The sequence below is a fragment of the Moesziomyces antarcticus genome, assembly GCF_000747765.1.
Source record: "Moesziomyces antarcticus DNA, scaffold: scaffold_v10008, strain JCM 10317, whole genome shotgun sequence".
Classification (NCBI taxonomy): domain Eukaryota; kingdom Fungi; phylum Basidiomycota; class Ustilaginomycetes; order Ustilaginales; family Ustilaginaceae; genus Moesziomyces; species Moesziomyces antarcticus.
In genome coordinates this window covers 475860-493411 of record NW_014639002.1, presented here as the reverse complement: position 1 = coordinate 493411, position 17552 = coordinate 475860, and the positions used below count along the sequence as shown (strand labels likewise).

The 17552-nt window shown below is 61.8% G+C and overlaps 8 protein-coding genes across 8 annotated transcripts; 5 read left to right on the top strand and 3 right to left on the bottom strand.

Annotated features, from left to right (window-relative positions):
- Window positions 1-901: 901 nt before the first annotated feature.
- On the top strand, window positions 902-3220 carry PAN0_008d3591 (crg1; the record flags this gene model as incomplete). Its single annotated transcript, XM_014801092.1, has 1 exon — window positions 902-3220. The coding sequence occupies one exon, from the start codon at window positions 902-904 to the stop codon at window positions 3218-3220; it is 2319 nt and encodes a 772-aa protein (XP_014656578.1).
- Window positions 3221-3742: 522 nt separating this feature from the next.
- Window positions 3743-4802, top strand: PAN0_008d3590 (3-hydroxybutyryl-CoA dehydrogenase; the record flags this gene model as incomplete). The annotated part of the gene is made up of 3 exons (XM_014801091.1): window positions 3743-4216; window positions 4283-4708; window positions 4776-4802. 3 exons carry the CDS (start codon window positions 3743-3745, stop codon window positions 4800-4802), a joined length of 927 nt encoding a protein of 308 aa, XP_014656577.1.
- A 211-nt stretch (window positions 4803-5013) lies between these two features.
- On the bottom strand, window positions 5014-6338 carry PAN0_008c3589 (p-loop containing nucleoside triphosphate hydrolase protein; the record flags this gene model as incomplete). The annotated part of the gene is made up of 6 exons (XM_014801090.1): window positions 5014-5047; window positions 5122-5169; window positions 5444-5708; window positions 5792-6025; window positions 6096-6165; window positions 6231-6338. The coding sequence occupies 6 exons, from the start codon at window positions 6336-6338 to the stop codon at window positions 5014-5016; spliced, it is 759 nt and encodes a 252-aa protein (XP_014656576.1).
- A 415-nt stretch (window positions 6339-6753) lies between these two features.
- PAN0_008d3588 (mitochondrion protein) lies at window positions 6754-7736 on the top strand (the record flags this gene model as incomplete). The annotated part of the gene is made up of 2 exons (XM_014801089.1): window positions 6754-7593; window positions 7671-7736. The coding sequence occupies 2 exons, from the start codon at window positions 6754-6756 to the stop codon at window positions 7734-7736; spliced, it is 906 nt and encodes a 301-aa protein (XP_014656575.1).
- A 78-nt stretch (window positions 7737-7814) lies between these two features.
- PAN0_008c3587 (uncharacterized protein) lies at window positions 7815-9836 on the bottom strand (the record flags this gene model as incomplete). Its single annotated transcript, XM_014801088.1, has 1 exon — window positions 7815-9836. The coding sequence occupies one exon, from the start codon at window positions 9834-9836 to the stop codon at window positions 7815-7817; it is 2022 nt and encodes a 673-aa protein (XP_014656574.1).
- Window positions 9837-10324: 488 nt separating this feature from the next.
- Window positions 10325-11778, top strand: PAN0_008d3586 (phosphotyrosyl phosphatase activator; the record flags this gene model as incomplete). The annotated part of the gene is made up of 2 exons (XM_014801087.1): window positions 10325-10980; window positions 11058-11778. The coding sequence occupies 2 exons, from the start codon at window positions 10325-10327 to the stop codon at window positions 11776-11778; spliced, it is 1377 nt and encodes a 458-aa protein (XP_014656573.1).
- Window positions 11779-12193: 415 nt separating this feature from the next.
- Window positions 12194-14490, top strand: PAN0_008d3585 (histone deacetylase clr3; the record flags this gene model as incomplete). The annotated part of the gene is made up of 2 exons (XM_014801086.1): window positions 12194-14312; window positions 14393-14490. The coding sequence occupies 2 exons, from the start codon at window positions 12194-12196 to the stop codon at window positions 14488-14490; spliced, it is 2217 nt and encodes a 738-aa protein (XP_014656572.1).
- A 198-nt stretch (window positions 14491-14688) lies between these two features.
- Window positions 14689-17010, bottom strand: PAN0_008c3584 (uncharacterized protein; the record flags this gene model as incomplete). Its single annotated transcript, XM_014801085.1, has 1 exon — window positions 14689-17010. The coding sequence occupies one exon, from the start codon at window positions 17008-17010 to the stop codon at window positions 14689-14691; it is 2322 nt and encodes a 773-aa protein (XP_014656571.1).
- Window positions 17011-17552: the final 542 nt, after the last annotated feature.

The window sequence follows — 17552 nt, the reverse complement described above, 5'->3', positions numbered from 1 at the left end:
CAGGCTGGCTGGCTGCTCGAGATATTTCGCGGAATTCATCAATAATTTGGCTCGACTCCACCCGTCGGAGGGGCGGTTGGAGCGGGCCTTCTCTGCTGCCTCGTGCCTCTTTCGTCAAGAGTCGGAGAGTGGCCAGCAGCCGCACCTCATCCCAATCCAATGCGCGCGCGCCATGGCCTCGTGTGCAGTGCACCGTCCCCTTTGTCTGCCGACGCTGCCACCGCTCGTCCCTTGTCGTTGTGCCATCACCCTCGTCATCCAACGCCGCCGCCGCTTGTCGGCCACCCCTTTCTTCCTCTTCACCTTGTCTTCTCTCGAAGCCGACAGCGGGCGCATTGTTCCGTCCGTCTTCGCTTTCTTTTGGCACGCCTCCTTCTTACGTCGCTCGATCAGCGCCACCACACCACACTTCTCGCATCAATCCGACCGTCCGACGTTGCGTACTGCTGCCAACGCACCGCCTTCTTCTCGTTGCATCCATTCAGATCCCTCCTCCTTCTCCTGCATCCTGGCTGCACATCTCCCGCCATCTCCTCACGCCCTTGACGCACTTTCATATCGCTCCGACCCCCTCGTCTCTGGTGTAGATCTGCTCGCACCCCAGCGCGTGCATCCGCTCGGACCTCCTCGCGTATTCACCCTTCCATCTTATCGGCACGCCTCTCTGCTCCGCTGCTTCTTCTGCTCGGGCCCCCCTTCGACACAGGTCGCCAGCTGCACCCGAGCCCGTCTCGCTTCTTGGCTTCCGTCCTCGCCCCCATCAACAATACCTCGCCAGTGCATACGCCTCCAAGTTACCCCGGCTACCACACTGCGCTCTTGGCCCGTCCACCCGGCTTCCCCTCGGATCCTCTTGGCGTCGCGGCTCTTATAACTCCCGCGTCACCCAACGCTCGCCAACATGGCTCCCACCGACAGTTCCGGAAGCTTGCCTGGCGACTTGGCCACTCGAACAAAGCAGCAGACCACCAGCCGCATGATGAAGACCACAAGAAGAGGCAGACCGTTCGCAAAGGACACGCACGACCTCTTTGCCACCCTCATCGTATCGCTCGAACTCGGCACACATCGCCAGTACTTCAAGACCTACCACAATTCCTTCACCACCGACGAGGCCGCAGAGAACCTCTCCCATCTCAAGTTCTCCCAGTCCAACCGCGTCCCCGACCCCAATGAGCCCAGCCGCGTCGTCACCACCACCACCACCACCACCTTTAGCATGAACCGAGACATGGCAAAGGGCATCTGCCAGCACTTTATGGACGCGCGTCTCATCGAAAACGCCGGCGACGCATCCAACCCCATCTTCAAGGACAAGGGCGTCTACATGCTCACCCCAAAGGGCCTCCACATCCTCGAGCGCTTCATCACCAAAAACGGCATCAACGGCGACCACCTCCTCCGCGTCTTTTCCTCCCAGCCCATCTGCATGAAGCTCTTGCATCTCGAGAGGCGCTCCGTCGACGACGAGCTCCTCATCAACACGCCCGTCCTCGAGGTCATCTTCCGCCGCTTTGTCGGTCGTGCGCCCAACTACGACGCCGTCACATCCGCCTCGGCGCACAAGTCGCACGACCACGCCGACCCAGCCGTCGACCGCACTTTGGGCATCGAAATGTCCGACGCACAGGAGAAGGTCAAGGGTCGCGGCTACCGCACCGTAAAGCACACCTTCAACTCGATGGGCGCGCTCGACTGGCTCTGCGACTTTACCACCGTCTGCGGAAAGGACGAGGCCGCCGAGATCATGGCGCACTTCCAGCGCCTCGACCTCATCCGCGTCGTCATTGACAAGTCCAGGCGCGAGGTCGAGCCCTACGACGACCGCGACGTCATCATCCGTGTCGAAGACGGTCGCGGCGGCGTCAGCGACGGCCATTTTCGCTGCCACCACAAGACCCAGTACGGCGTCACCGAAAAGGGTCGTCAGGTCGCGCGCTGGGACGGCTCCGACACGCCTTCCTCCGGCGTCGCCACTCCCGGCAGGGAAGACGCACTGCGCATGGCCGACGAGTCGCTCTCCACCGTGGCCCCTTCGCCTCAGATCGCCCAGCTCGGCCACGACACGGGCAGTCCCGGATCGCAGGACTCGCGCCTCGCGCGCAAGTCGTCCACCAGCACCAAGATGCGCGCCGAATTTGCGCCCGCGCAGGCGGGAGGCGCTGCCGGCATCGGCCAGGGTCTCCACGACCACTCCTCCTTCAGCACCCGCGACAGCAACACCAACCGGCTCAAAAACATCCTCGAGGAGCCCGCTCTGCGTTCGCTCTTCCGCGAATTTTTGCGACAGAACTTTTGCGAAGAGAATCTGAGCTTCTGGTTAGACGTGCAGGACTTTAAGCGCCGCTTCCACACCACCTCGAGCGCCGTCGCGGTGCAGACGCCCGCCAAGGACTCCAAGGGCGGCATGGGCCGTCGGCTTGGCCGAAGCGTCACCGGTGCGCTTGCCAACAACAAAGACAAGAGCGATGACGACACACAGGGCCTCAGCGCCATGGAGAAGCACCAGCAGGATCTGGTGAGCATGGCGTTTGTCATCTACGACACGTACCTAGCGCCCTCGTCGCCGTGCGAGCTCAACATCGACCATAACCTGCGCACCGAGCTCATCCTGTACATGAACAAGATCCTCGCCGACGCCAAGGTGTCGTCGCTCTCGGCGCAGACCGTGTCGCCGTCCAACTCGACCACGCAGCTCGGCGGTACGGGCGCCGGCAGCGAGGCGACCCACAGCAGTGGAGCGCCGACCACCGCCGCGGCGTCGATCGAGGAGAGAAAGGCGGCCGTCATGGCCAAGCGCATCCGCATCCCGCTGCACGCCAGCCAGCTGCAGGTCATGGTGAGGCTGTACGAGCGCATACAGGACTACATCTTCCGGCTCATGGCTACAGACTCGGTGCCGAGGTTCATCAAGGACGCCCGCTTCATCCAGCTCGTCCGGTCGGTGGAAGAGTACACCGAGGCGCTCGAGGCGGGCCGCATCGATCCGGAGCAGAACGCCGGGCCTGCGGTGGGTCGCGCCGTGTTCGAGGCGATGCAGCTCAAGTCGGCCGACATGCTTGCGCAGAACAGCAGCGACGGCCGCAAGTCGGTCGACTCGGGCTCGCATCGTGCGGGGTCGAGCCCGCTCCGCCTCGCCAAGACGGTACCTGCCGTGCCGCCCATCCCGGCGCATGCCACTGGCGATGCTGCGGTGGCACCCTCGACCAACAACGCATAATCGGATGCATCTTGAGCGGTCATGTCTGCGGCAGCTTGACTGCCTTTTACGAATCTATCTACGAATCCGGCGTCCCGGCGTGCCTCCGGGAGGTGGTGCCAACGCTTGTTTTCATGACGACGTCTTCCCGACTATTCCTTGCTAATATCTGTATCGCCGTCTCGTCTGCTGCTGCGCTTGAAGCAGTGGCGGAGTGCATCGGCGGTTGTATCCATCGCTATCACATTTTGTCGCTCTAATCACAATCACAATCTGCAGTTTGCTCTCTGAGCGGCCTGGTGGCAATGACGGCGCGTCGGGATTAGCGGCGACGTGAAAGCGGGTTGACCGGGTTGACCGGGAGGGAAGGCGGGGGGGAAACTCGGAATTTTGGGCGCTGCCAAAAGGACGGTCCGGGCGCGCCGGGTGGGAAGGAGACAACACGCTTTGCCGGTCAGCAGACAGCTTTTTCTCCACTCTCTCCACTCTCTCCACACTTCCCCACACCACCACACACACTTACAGACAACTACATTCGCAGAGATGTCGGTTGCACACGGAGTCAAGACGCTAGGCGTGGTGGGAGCTGGGCAGATGGGGCTTGGTATTGCGTATGTCGCGGCACTCAAGGCGCAGATTCCCTCGGTGATGCTCTGCGATGCTTCGGCAGGGCAGCTTTCCAAGGGCGTGGCGTTTTTCGAGACGCTGCTCAAGAAGGACGTTGCCAAAGGCAAGGTTAGCCAGTCGGATGCAGATGCAGCCAGGGCTAGGCTGGTGACTGTAGAGAAGCTGGAGGACTTTGCAGGTAGCAAGGGGGTCGCGGATATGGTGATCGAGGCGGCGACGGAGAACCTCGCTGTCAAGCAAAAGATCTTTGGTACGCTCGCCAGCACGCTGCCTCTCGAGACGATTCTGGCGACGAATACGAGCAGTATCAGTGTCAGTAAGATCGCTGCCAGCGCGGTTGGGGCCGGTGTGAAGCCCGGATCGGAAGAAGCATGGAAGAGTCCAGCCCGAGTAAGTTTGCCTCCCTCCCACCGCTTGCGATACCCAAGAAGAGATGCTGATGCTTTTCGGGAATAGGCATTGGGCATCCACTTTTTCAACCCTGTGCCCGTGATGCCTTTGGTGGAGCTGATTCCTGCGATTCAGACGGCGCCAGAGGTGGTGGATCGCTCGCGCGCCTTCGCGCAGGCATGCGGCAAAGAGGTCACCACCAGCAAAGACGTGCCCGGCTTTGTAAGCAACCGACTGCTCATGCCGTTCATCAACGAGGCTGTCATGGCGCTCGAAAAGGGCATTGCCTCGAGGGACGATATCGACAAGACGCTGCGGCTGGGCATGAACCACCCCATGGGCCCCCTGACGCTCGCCGACTTTATCGGCCTCGACACGTGCCTCAGCATCATGGAGACGCTCTACCGCGAAACGGCCGACAGCAAGTACAGACCCGCCGTGCTGCTCGGCCGCATGGTCGACGCTGGATGGTTCGGCAAGAAGTCCGGAAAGGTACGTCAACTCACTCCTGCCACTGCGAATCGAAAACACATCGCTGATCCATCCTTCTTTATTCCAGGGCTTCTACGACTATCCTGCCAAGTAAACACACACTGGTGTACGCAAAACCTTTTGTCCATCAAACGTGCGAATTGCCAAAATGTTCTTGCACCTGTGTGCCGTGCTGCTGTGATACTACAAAATCAGGCCAAGGAGGGGTGTCAGTTTTGTCTGGCCTTGTCTTGGTACTGGGCTAGCGGGCGGGCGAAGCGAGGACGGGGATCAGAGTATATTAAAGTTGTTTGTTGTTGACGAGTTCATCGAGTCCGGGCATCTTGCAGGATGCCCGGCCTACCCGTGTGAAAAGGAGATGCATCATGTCGATGCCCCTTCCCGCCCGCATCAACTTTGTGGTACGAACTTACCTTTCCGAAGTGGTGGTGGTGAGGAAGGCAAGCAGAGTGTTGGTGGCTCTGGATTTTGGTTCCACGCTCTGCAAGGCGGGAAAAATTAGCCCCCCAAAAAATCGCCCACGTGACTGCGTGCAGCCAATCACCATCCGATCATGCTACGGCCACCAACAGCATGACGGCAGGATGGGCTGGTGCTATTGTGAGCGAGGCGAGGAGCGCTGAACACGGCCCGCAAGCCAATCTACCACATCGTGCACACCCGTGCTACATTGAAAGGAACGACAGTCAGTGTTACGCTGCGAGCGCTACGCGCAAGGAGGTGAGGGCGGCTTACCCGTCAAAGGCGCTGGCCAGCACCACGTCCCACTCGTACTCTCTCTCGCTGAGCATCGATGTTGAGGGCGCTCTGTACGCCTCGTCGTCCGCAAAAACGTTATCCCCCGCAGCAGCAGCCACGTCCGTGTCGTCCGACGCGAGCTTATCGCTGAACCACTGCTTGATTGTGCCTTCGAGGCCCTCGGACGACTCGCACTCGTCGATGCAGTTGGCGACAATAAGCACCGGACACGCTTCGAGACTCGGATGCATGAGCAGCTCGGCTAGATCCCACGCCGACCAGAAGTATATGGGTGTCAGTGCAGTGCAAACAGATCGTGCAAAGATCGCGAGGGTGTTTGCTTACACAGGAGCTTCCAGGATGCTTCGCGCGCGGCGAATGTGTCTGTGCCCGCATCGGGGGCCTGCGAGGTGGGGCTCTTGTCTGCGTGTTGATGGAGCGGCAGAAAGTGGCGTGCGTCGACGACCCAAACGACGGCATCCGACTCGTCGTAGTACTTGCTCCACAGCGTGCGCACCGAGGGCGAGCCTCCCAAGTCCCAGAAGTGCAGATGAATACGAGGCAGACTCAGCTCGAGCACTGCAGCGCGCACAAGTGAGTGAGGTCAGCAGCTGTGTGCGATCTGAATGCGGGGAAGCGTCGAGCTTACCATTCTGTCCGACGGTTGGAGCGACTCGATTCGGCGGCAGTGCCGGTCTCTTGAGATAGACGCTCTTGATCTAGCAGCGGAGGGACGGATGTTCAGCGGGAGGAGCTGGAACCGGAGCGTGGCGACAGTACTCACCTTTTCGAGCAGACACGACTTGCCGACGCCCGCAGCGCCCACCATGAGCGCATTGTAGCGCGGCTTCTTGGTCCACTCGGCGTACAGCCCGGTGATGAGGTGGTACATGCTGCTGCTGTGCTGCCGCTGGCGCCCTGCGGAGCGATCACGGGAGCGATCTCGCGATGCGCAGTGTTCAGCTGAGGCGATGAGCGTGCGACGGCGCACGAGGCATGTGTGCTGGATGCTAGCCTGCGCTGCGAGCTGGATGAGTGCCGATTGGGACGGAGCCAAAGGTAGTAGCGGTTGGCGGTTGGACCCTGACCCTTCTCCACCTCGACAGGCGCGAATCGGCGAGCAACTTCCGATCCTGTCTTCGATCGGGAAGAGCATCGGCTCCCGATCAGGAGGATGCGGCACGCACCTCGGGTCAGCCGAGGTCCGACTGCGCCCCACCCGACCCACGCCATCTCGAGAATGTGTCACCACCGCCTTGCTCCTTCTCGTTCACCATCTCGCCTCTCTCACCCACACTGGACCCAAGATGAACGTCGCATCGACGTCAAGGAGTGTGCTTGGTTTCGTGCACACTGGCACGCGAAGCTTGGCATCGTCAGCAACCAGCAGCACAAGGATTCGCGCGCGCGTGCCACCACCCGCTCTGTCGTCCGCCCTGCCGCTGCGCACGTTCATTCGCGACAGCACCTCAGCGTGGTCCACCTCGTCGTCGTCTTGGACATCGTCGCCACCTTCTTTCTCTGCTGCGTCGTACGTCAATTCGCAGGCGCCGCCGCCTCCTTCGCCGCATCCTCTGCCAGCGCGCGTCTTCTCATCGCCGTCGTCTTCCTCGTCGTCGTCGACGCACCCTTCGTATTCGAAGAGCTTTTCGACAACCTCGTCGCTGTACACGTCGCACCACTTTGACACGCAGGCGTTTGCGCAGCGGCTCGAGGCGTCGGGCGTGTCGCGCGAGCAGGCGGACGTGCTGACGGAGGCGCTGCGCGACGTGATCGACGAGAGCATCACCAACCTCGCCAAGGGCCTCGTGACGCGCGAGGAAGGCGACCAGAACAACTACACGCAAAAGGTCGACTTTACGCGCCTCAAGTCCGAGCTGCAGCTGCTGGAACGCAACGACTTTGCGCTCATGAAGAGCGAAAACGAACGCCTCATGGCCGACGTCGAGAAGCTCAAGCAAAGGCTCAGGGAGGAGATCACGCGCACCACGGCGGGTGTGAGACTCGATCTCAACCTCGAAAAGGGCCGCATTCGCGACGAGTCGGCCGTGCATGCGCTCAAGATCAAGGAGGTCGATACGCGCATCGAGTCCGAAATCGCCGGTCTGAGGACAAGCATCCAGAGCGCCAAGTTCAACGTACTCCAGGTAAGTCGATACCAAATTATCCGGTGCTCAGATGATGAGGTCAAAGTGACTGACATGCTTTCTCTTGGACTGCGTAGTATCTGGTCGGTGTGGCTACGGGTGCAGGTGCACTGCTGCTCGCGTATCTCCGAATGTTCCGCTAGACGTCATTTGGTACGCAATCCCACTCATTCGACAGTCCTCGCACGCGGATGTGATTAGCGCAAGGTTGGATTGGCAGTCTAGTTGTTGGAGGCGCGCAGGGAGAGGGTTGCTTTGGCGAGTGGGACGGTGCAAGTGACGATGGAGGATGCGTCTCTGTTGAGGCCGAGCAGGGGAGTTTGTCTGGAGTCTGTGGCGGTTTGGCCCTTGCCTGCGATCCAACCGCGCTCGGAGGCAGCGACAAAGAGATTGGGCAGTGCCATGACCTGGTGCTTGACCTTTCCCTGTGCTGGCTTGGGCTGGTCTGGCTTGGGACGCTGCTCGTTGGACACGGGCAGCGAGAGGAAGAGGAATCTGGGAGTGACCCACACGCTCGGATCCGGACCGGGGATCTCGATCGCACTGGGACTGAGCAGCTTGACTTGCGCACTCACCTCATCGCCCGTTGGTGCCGAGGTGGACACCAACGCTGGGTCGATCTGGTAGAACTGCGCGTACGTCTTCATCGTCCCCTGCGGCTGACCGGGACCGGGGCCGAGCTCGACCTGCGTATCGACGGACAGTGTGCCGCGCGATGGATGGCCGGACAGGATCTGTGCCAGCAGTAGCGGCTGGTCGGTGCCCGTCTTGTCCGCATAGACGGCGATGAAGAAGTCTTCCTCCTTCTTGACGCGCGCCGCAATCTGACGAGCCTGTTGCTCCGACATGCTCTGTGCCTGCTCGTCGACTCCCTCTCCCTTCGCACCACCCGACTCGGTATCAAGAGGATGTGATCTTGTCTGAATATCCCGCAGGAACTGCTGTGCGGCATTGGCACCGTCGAGGTTCGAGATGATATTGCCTTGCGCCGCCGTGATCTCCCTGCGCGGACCGAAGGGCTTGAGCCCCTCAAAGTTGGTCGTGACGCTGGGGATGGGTAGATGGTCTGCATCGCGTGCATCGCTGCTCGCCACGAGCGCCACGCCCACGGCGCCGTCCGCGTGGATGCTGCTGTGCGGCTGCACGCCTGCACCGCCCTGAGGCAGCGAGATGAGCAGCGTCTGATCGCGACCCGTCTCGAACGGCGTAGGTGGCGCCGAGAGACCGAGCACGGAGCTCGCGGGGAACTGCGTCGCAAGCCCCTCCATGAGGCCGTGCGGCGAGGTGTCGGAGAAGAAGATGAACGACGCCGCCGAGTTCGGATCGAGCGTTTCCAACCCTGCGGGGACCTTGCCCTCGAGATTCTCGCGGCCCCAGATGTCGCGCCAGTCGCGGCTGCCGCCGGGGAGCGCACCGTTGCCGTCGTCGAGCAGGTCGGCTCGACGCTCGGCACCCTGCTGCCACGACGGCTTGCGGTCCATCCATCGGCCCACGGCAACTTCGGCACGACCAGGGATGGTCGAGCGGAACGGAATCGCGTTGACGCCGGGAAGCAGCGAGAGTGCGGCAGAGTAGAGCGTCGGAGAGGCGATGGGAGTCGAACCGGGCTCGATGGCGTTTGCTGGGATGAGCGACGAGGGAAGCGGCGACGAGAGGATGCCGACGCGAGCGATGCGTGCGCCCGCTGCTGCGTCGGCATCTGCGCCCGCTGCGCGCGTCTGTGCTGCCTCGGCCTCCTTGGCGGCGATCTGTGCAGCTGTGAGACCGCTGTCGTGCTTGCGCGAGGTTGAGGCCGATGCATCCGGAGCCGGATCGGGACCGCGCAGGATCGAGACGGCTTCGCTGAGGTACTGGGACGGAAGATCCTTGCTGAGCGCATACAGCAGGACGTGGTCGTGGTGACCGGGCTTTGGACTCGCATTGGCGTTGGGTGCTGGCCCAAGCCTAGCCGCGAGCGACGTCATGCTCTGTAGCGTGGACCGCAACGCGATGAGCAGTCCCTGCGGTGTTTCGGAGAAGAGCGTGAGCGTCTGTGCGGTTGCCAATGGCTGCTTGCGCTGCCACTGCTGCTGTCCGCCTTGCGATGAGCTTGCCTTGTCCGCAGTCGGTTTCGAGCCAAGACCCGGCACCGCATCGGCTGCCTTGGCGTAGCATCGACGTTGAAGAGCCGTGCACCCAGTGGTACGTGATGTTGACAAGGTCGCCCTGGAGAGCATGGTGGTGCGAGCGGCCGAGGTGATCATCGTGGTTGTGGCCTCCAGTCTAGGTAGTGGTGGTGGAAGGAGAAGAGCGACTTGCTTGCAGCCAGTGCACCTGTAAACGGTACACGCCAGGGCAGTCAGTCTTGACGTTGAGCATCAGCTAACGCTGCATCTGGCAGCATCTCCTTCTGTGCTATATTTGCACCTTAGCGGCGAATAAAAGTGGAGCGGCCGCCAGAAGATCGCTGAGCTCAGCGGAGACATTCGGATGGACCCTGGCGAGAAAATCAAACTTCAGCAATGTTAGCTAAAGCAGTCGAACATATTCAACTTTTTTTGCCAATCTCCGAAATCCGCGCGGAGGAAAGAGTGAGGACCCTGGGCGTGGCGAGAAGAGCCTCAGCCCTGGCCCGTGGGTGTGGAGCTGCGAAGTCTCTCCCTCGCAGAGCTGCTGAGCATCCACGGCCCACCACCACCTTCTCAATCACCTCGATTCAACCATCGGTGGAAAGGGACTCACAGCAAGCACCATGGCACCAACAGCGTTCCAGGCGCCCGTCCAAGATGCCGCCAAGGAGGTGCTTGTGTCCAAGCTCCGCGAGCCCTCGGCGCCCAGCTCCTCTTCGTCTCCAGTGCCGAGCCTCGGCAGCTTGACCATCGCCTCCTCCGCTACTGCATCAGCCTCGACAGAATCACAAGCATCACCCAGCGATATCGAAACCGTAACCATGTCGGATCACACTTTCGAAGCGCCGCGCAAGCGCATCGTCTCGCCGGCTTCACTGCAACGATTCGAAAGCTCTGGTGCTTTTGCCGAGATCCTCGCTTTCATTCGGGTTTGCAACACCAGCGTAGTTGGCAAGATGCTGACGGACGATATCGAGGTATCGCCTGCATGTCGCGCCATCCTCGACGCGCTGGAAGAGGTCAAGGCGATTCGCCAAGCCACGCCTCCCGACGCCTCCATCGGCTCCTCCCGATTTGGCAATCCTGCCTTCCGCACCTTTTACGCAAAGATTCGCGACGCCAACGACAGGCTGCATCGCTCCATCCCAGATCTGGACGGCGACTCGGACACAGCAGCAGCAGCTCGCTCGGAACTCGCCGTCTACTTCCAAGAAAGCTGGGGCAACGAGAAGAGGATCGACTACGGCAGCGGCATGGAGCTCAACATGGCTTGTTGGCTGTAAGTGCAATAACCTCTTCTGCTATTTTTGATGCTCACTCTGCTGACATGCTAACCATTCTGCTTATATCTCTCAGTCTCTGCTTGTGCAAGCTGCGCATCCTACGCTTACCAGAAGACGGCCCGGCGATTGTGCTACGCGTATTCTGGAGCTACATCCAGGTGATGCGCGACATCCAGTCCTCCTACTGGCTCGAGCCTGCAGGTAGCCACGGCGTGTGGGGTCTCGACGACTACCACTTCCTTCCCTTCCTCTGGGGCGCCGGCCAGCTCAGCAACCACCGCCATCTGCGTCCCAAGGCCATCCACGACGCCGAGATCGTCGACGAGTTCGCTCCCAAGTACATGTACCTCGCCTGCATTCAGTTTATCAACTCGGTCAAGACCGCCTCGCTCCGCTGGCACTCGCCCATGCTCGACGATATCTCGGGCGCAAAATCTTGGGCCAAGGTCAACGAGGGCATGATCAAGATGTACCGCGCAGAGGTGCTTAAGAAGCTGCCCATCGCACAGCACATCTTCTTTGGCAGCCTCCTCCGATTCCCCGAGGCGGCTCCAGGCGAGATCGAGGAGGACGACGTCGAGGAGGATGCACACGGCCACATTCACCCGGCAGGCCACGCACACGGCACCGGCGAGGGTCAGGCGGCAGGCTGGGGCGACTGCTGCGGCATCCCCATCCCCAGCGCATTCGCAGCAGCCGAGGAGGAGAAGAAGAAGCGCCAGCAAGGTTTCAGCTCCACTATGCTGGGTGAGAAGCCGTTTGGCTCCGGAGTGCGTCGCATTCCCTTCGACTGAGCGTGCTCGGTGGCCACCAAATCAAGCAGTATCTTACTCAAACATGCGCATGTGCACCGTCCGTGGTTGAGGCTTGTGAGGTCGCCTTGGTGAGTGGGGACGACAGCCGGACGCGCTTTCCAAGGGTCCAAAATCCGAGCCTTCCAAAAAACGCGCCCGGCGTGTCAATCTGCCAATCACTCTCATCTCTCCGCTCTTCCCCCACCCACCTTGCCGGCACAACACATAAGCCACGCACGTCCTCTTCTCTGACGCCCATCATCGAGCCTTCCCCCGTCACCGTAGGCAGACTTGGATCTGTCCCTCCGGAGTCGCAGGAGCGCATCGACTCAGCCATCGCGTCGGCAAGCCAGCCTAGGCACTTCCAACCCTAACTGACGCGGTGCGTCCTGTCTCGCAGACGAGACCTGCGATCATGGCCGAGTCGTCGCGCTCAGCGCAGTGGACCAACGGTCAGCAGGCTATCGTTGTCATCGACGACGACGATGTAGCCATGCCGTCCGCTTCCACGTACGTCGCCGGGCGCCAAGCACACTCGCCCGCCGGCTCGCTCACCAACCTCACCCCGGCCATGTCGGTCACCACCTCGTCCCACAGCAGCGACGATCGCGACCTCGTCGGCATGTCCAACGGCACCGGTCTTGGCGCGCGCGAAGAGGCGTCCGGCGCACTCGACAAGTTCCGCACCGGCTACGTCTACTCGTCCGAGATGATGTTACACTCCAACCCCATCGACCCGGAGCATCCGGAGCGACCCGTGCGCATCTACAAGATCTTCCGCAAGTTGCAGGAGAACTCGCTACTCCAGCACATGAAGCGCATCAAGATCAGAGAGGTCACCAAGGACGAAGTGATGCTCGTCCACGACCAGGGCATCTGGGACGGCGTCGAACGCACCGCACTCTACCATCCGGACATCATCAAGGAGCAGGTGCAGAGGCTCGAGAACCTCAGCTCGCTGTACATCAACGAGCATTCGGCGTTCGCTGCGCGGCTTTCGTGCGGCGGCGCCATCGAGCTGTGCGATGCGATCGCGTCCGGCCGCATCCGCAACGGCTTCGCCATCGTCCGCCCACCGGGACACCATGCCGAGCCGGACAAGAGCATGGGCTTTTGCTTCTACAACAACGTCGCCGTCGCCACGCGCTACCTGCAGCAAAAGTACCCGCAGACCATCCGCAAGATCCTCATCCTCGACTGGGATGTCCACCACGGCAACGGCACGCAGCGCGCGTTCGAAAACGACGCAGAAGTGCTCTACGTCTCGCTCCACCGCTACGAAGGCGGCGCTTTCTACCCGGGCTCCAAGTACGGCAACTACGACAGCGCCGGTACAGGACCAGGAGAGGGCAAATCCGTCAACGTGCCCTGGCCTACAAAGGGCATGGGCGACGCCGACTACATGTACGCCTTCCACCACCTGGTCATGCCCATCGCGCTCGAGTTCGCGCCGGACTTTGTCATCATCTCGGCGGGCTTTGATGCTGCCGAGGGCGACCCTATTGGCGAAAGCCGCGTCACGCCCGGCGGGTACGCGCAGATGACGCATGCACTCACCTCGCTCTGCGACGGCAAGGTGGCTGTGGTGCTCGAGGGCGGGTACAACCCCGATGCGGTGGCCGACAGTGCGCACGCTGTGACCGAGGTGATTCTCGCGCGCCGCACGGTCGAGCCCAAGGAGACAGTGGCGAGTACGATCGCGGCCAACACGGTGCGCGAGGTGTGTCGCTTCCACCAACGCTACTGGAAGTCGCTCAAAGTGCCGGACCTTGAGGCGGACGATGTCGACTTTGACACGCACGATGCGCCGCCGTCGGTGCGCATCGAGGACCTGGTCAGCGAGTACCGCAACTCGGTGCTTGCCGACCGCTTTGACCTATTCGAGGTGCCTCTGCCGGAGGCGGACATTCACTTTTCCGGCCAGGTGCTGTGTTCCGAGGGCATTCTGGAGCGTTTCTCGACGGTGGTGTTCTTTGTGCACGATATGGGCAATCTGCGTTCGGGACGGCCTCGACTGGGTTCGACGATCGAGGGCGAGGCGATGCGGTTGGTGGATGCATCGAGTCTGGTCATGTCGTACGTGCGCGACAAGGCGTATGGATTGGTGGACATGAACATCATGCGCGAGTTCCGCGCGGTGAAACCGTACGCACACGATGCCATGCCGCGCGCAGCGGTCACCGACGACAGCGAACGCATCGCGGAAGCCAATGAAGCCGCGGCGTTCGTTTGGGATAACATCGTGTCGCTGGCACGCGCATCCACCACCACCAAGATTGTCATGATCGGCTTCGGAACCGGATGCGACGTGCTTACGAGCTTGATCCAGGCACGCGATGTCGAGACCCAGGTGAAAGCCGTCGTCAACATCGTCGGCTACAATGAAATGCCCCGCATCGACCCCACCGCCGAACTCGCCAAGAAAAAGTGGTACTACGCAAAGTCCAAGGTGCTCGCGCCCGCTGACCATCGTCACATCCTCGAACGCGGTGATTCCGTCCCCCTCAAGCGTTTCGGCAAAATCACCCCAGTCGGTAAGTCATCCCCACCCCAACTCACACTCGGCAAGACCAAAATCCTAATCCCCTCCCCCTCCTCATGTCCTCTTGACCAGACGACGTGGCTCCCATCAACATCCTCAGCTACCGCTTCGGCGAAATCACGAGCTTCATCGAAAAGAAGCTCAACCTGTCACCCAGACCTCCCGCGTAACCACTTCACAATCGATACCATCTCCCTCCCCACACTGGGCCCACTCGCCGAGCAGCTTGTGCGAGGAAAAACGAGTGTGGAGATTGCAGCGAGACACAAAGAACAGCAAGGAGTGCGACTGCGGTGTCAACCGCGTGAGAGACAAGTGCAATGGAAAAAGAGAGAGTGAGAGAAGAGAGAGAGCAGCGATGGCAAGCTTCAGTCGAGCTCGGCGAGCGAGGGTTGGCTGTTGACAGGCTGCACCGGCGCCGGCTGGCCAAAGTGGCGTTTCCTGCGTCGGGGCGTGACGAGCTCGTGGCCGAGCGCACGTCGCACATGCAGATTCGAGCCCTCGTCGCTCGGTCCGTCGGCCAGCGCGCGGTTGTAGTAGCTCGAGCTCGAGCTCGCCGTGGCCGTCGCCTTTGCGTTTCGCGAGGTGGACGTGGCTGCTTTGGTGGTGGTGCCCGCCGGGTTGTCCTTGGCGCCAAGGTTCGCCTTGTACACCGCCGTAGGCTCGTCCGACGTGGATCCCGACGGCGACACGATCTCGCGCCACACTATCACACCCACGATGATGCCCACCAGCGTCACAAGCGCAATGAAGCCCATGACGATGAGCTTGCGCCTGCCGCTCGCCATGGATGCCATCCAGGCGCGGCTGCCGTCCTCGACCTTGTGCGTGCCGGCAGTCTTCTGAGCCATGGAGAAGCGGCGCCAGAACTTGGCACCTTCGCCGTTGGTGTCCCACTCGGCACCCTCGCCGCCGGCGCCGAGGAACTGCGACTTGCGCGGGTGGTCCGGCTTTTCGAAGTCGTTCTGCAAGCCCTGGACGCGCGGTGCGGCGGGCGCGCGCGCCGGTGCGGGCACGGGCATCTGCGGCCCACGCTGCTGCGGCGCGGGCCCAGCATTGTTGCCCGTGAGCATGGCCATGCTGCGTCGGAAGAGCGACTGGCGCTTTTGCGGCGGCGGTCCGCCACGTTGTTGACCATGGCCGGCAGGACCCGCCTGGGGCCCTCCGCCAAGCATGGCCATGGAACGGCGGAAGAGCGACTGGCGCTTGGACGGGCCGGGTGCGTCAGAGAAGGATTGATTGGGGCCTGGAGGACCAGCCTGTCGCGGATACTGGCCCGGAGGCGGTCGCGCATGGTTGCCAGCCTGAAGCGACGAAGGGGGCGGTGCGCCAGGACCGGGGCCGGGACCGGGGCCGGGACCCGCACGAGGGTTGCCATCGCGCGGGCCGTATTGAGGGGGACCACCGGGGCCACCGGGGCCGCCAGGGCCCACAGGACCACCGCGTTGGTCGTAAGGCGAAGGTGGGCCTCGCTGAAGCACGTTGGGCGGTGGGGCTACCATGGCGTTGGGATGGTTGAGCGACGGCATGCCGTGTGCGCTGTAACCTGGCGATCGAAGAGGCGTTGCGCTGGTGGGAGTCGAGACGGAACCGTGATGTGAGCCCATGGGCGAAGGAGCGCCTCGAGCGTCTTGTGGACGGCCTCCGAGGCCGTTCTGAGCGCGGGCAACGTCGATGGGAGGCGGGCCGGCGCTTCGCTGATTTGGACGAGGCTGTGTGGCGTTGGGAGCGCGATTGTCGAAATAGTCGTGCGGGCCGGACGAGTGGACGGGAGAGGGCCCTCTGTCGGGATGAGCGTGACCATTTGCCTCCGGGTTGGGGGACGCGAGGCCGAGCTGCTTGGTCAAAGCGGCGCGGGCGCTGAGATGCTTGGAGGGCGGCTGATTGGCTTGTGCTCGAGGATCTGGATGGTGGTCGTCGATGTGAGAGCCGCCGAAGCCGATGGTGCTGCCGTGTCGAGAGGTGCGATCGACCAAGTTGTCCTGCGCCGTGAGTCTACTGCGGCGGTCATCTTGGGAGGTGCGCGATGCGTCGCCGCCATTCTTTGCCGACTTGAGCGCCATGAGTTTGAGCGAGGGCGGGTTTTGGGAGGCGTTGTCGGGAGGACGATGACCGACTGCTACTGCACGATCAGTCCAGCTGTCGGAGCGAGTGAGTTCGGTGCTGTGTTTGAGCTGGTCGAGCGCCTTGTTCCTTGGCGCCTTTCGCCTCTCGTCATCACTGTCAGAATCGGATTCGGAGTCGCTTCCGCCCAACATGCCGAGGCCGAGGCCAAAAGCGCCCGAGTCTCGATCGTGGCTTTCGTCGAAACGTTCCGTGGATGCGGAAGCGTGGTTGGATGGCTGAGGGTGCTGTCTGGTGCCGTTGGAAGGGGCGGTGGCGGAAGCAGCGGTGCGACCGTCTGCGAGCTTTGTGTTCTGGGAGAAGGCGATGCTCTTGCGTTGTGGGGAGCGCGATTTGGCACTGTCTACGGACCGGAGGCCGTTTGCGTCGAGAGCATTGACGGGACGACCGTGAAGTTTGAGCTGGCTCGCCTTGCGAGCGAGTTCACGGCGGCGAGGGTCGGAGGACTCGAGGTCTTTGGGATCGTACAAGTACTTGTCGTAGATGCTGACGACACGAGAGTCTCGCGGGTTGGCGGAGAAGGCTATGCTGGACGAGGACTCGCCGGCCCAAGCAGGTGGCGCCATTATGAAGCGGAAGTGGCGGCGCAGTGTGTCTCTGCGCGGAAGCCTTTCACAGAGTAAGGACGAGGGGAACGACGGCGACTAACTCGATCCAGGACTGGCACTAGGAACGTGTCGCAGTTGGTGACGGCGAGCGAACGTGTGTCGAGGCAAAAGATGTGCTGATTTGCAAACGAGCGTAGAGATGCGAAGAACGACCGGCGTCCACGATGGGAGGGCTGTAGGCAAGAAGACGAAAGCAGGGGGTGATGGATTCCGAACGAGAAGTGCAACGAGCGTGATATGAAGGGCGGGAGGGAAGTGGGCTGTGATCAAGACAGAGGATGGGGAGGGGAAGAGAGAGGAGAGAACGGCCGGCGGGCAGTTGGGGTGAGGAGACGCTCGGGAATCGAGAGCGTGTGCGGTCGAAACTTGGCGTGTTCGATGCCAATCATCGGCTCGACTGGCGGCTTCGCTTCAGCTCGCATCGCGTCGCAAGCAGCCTCGATGGTCCTCGCTCGTGTTCCGACGCTCGTTCCGCCTTGCACTCGAAGCAATCACATACA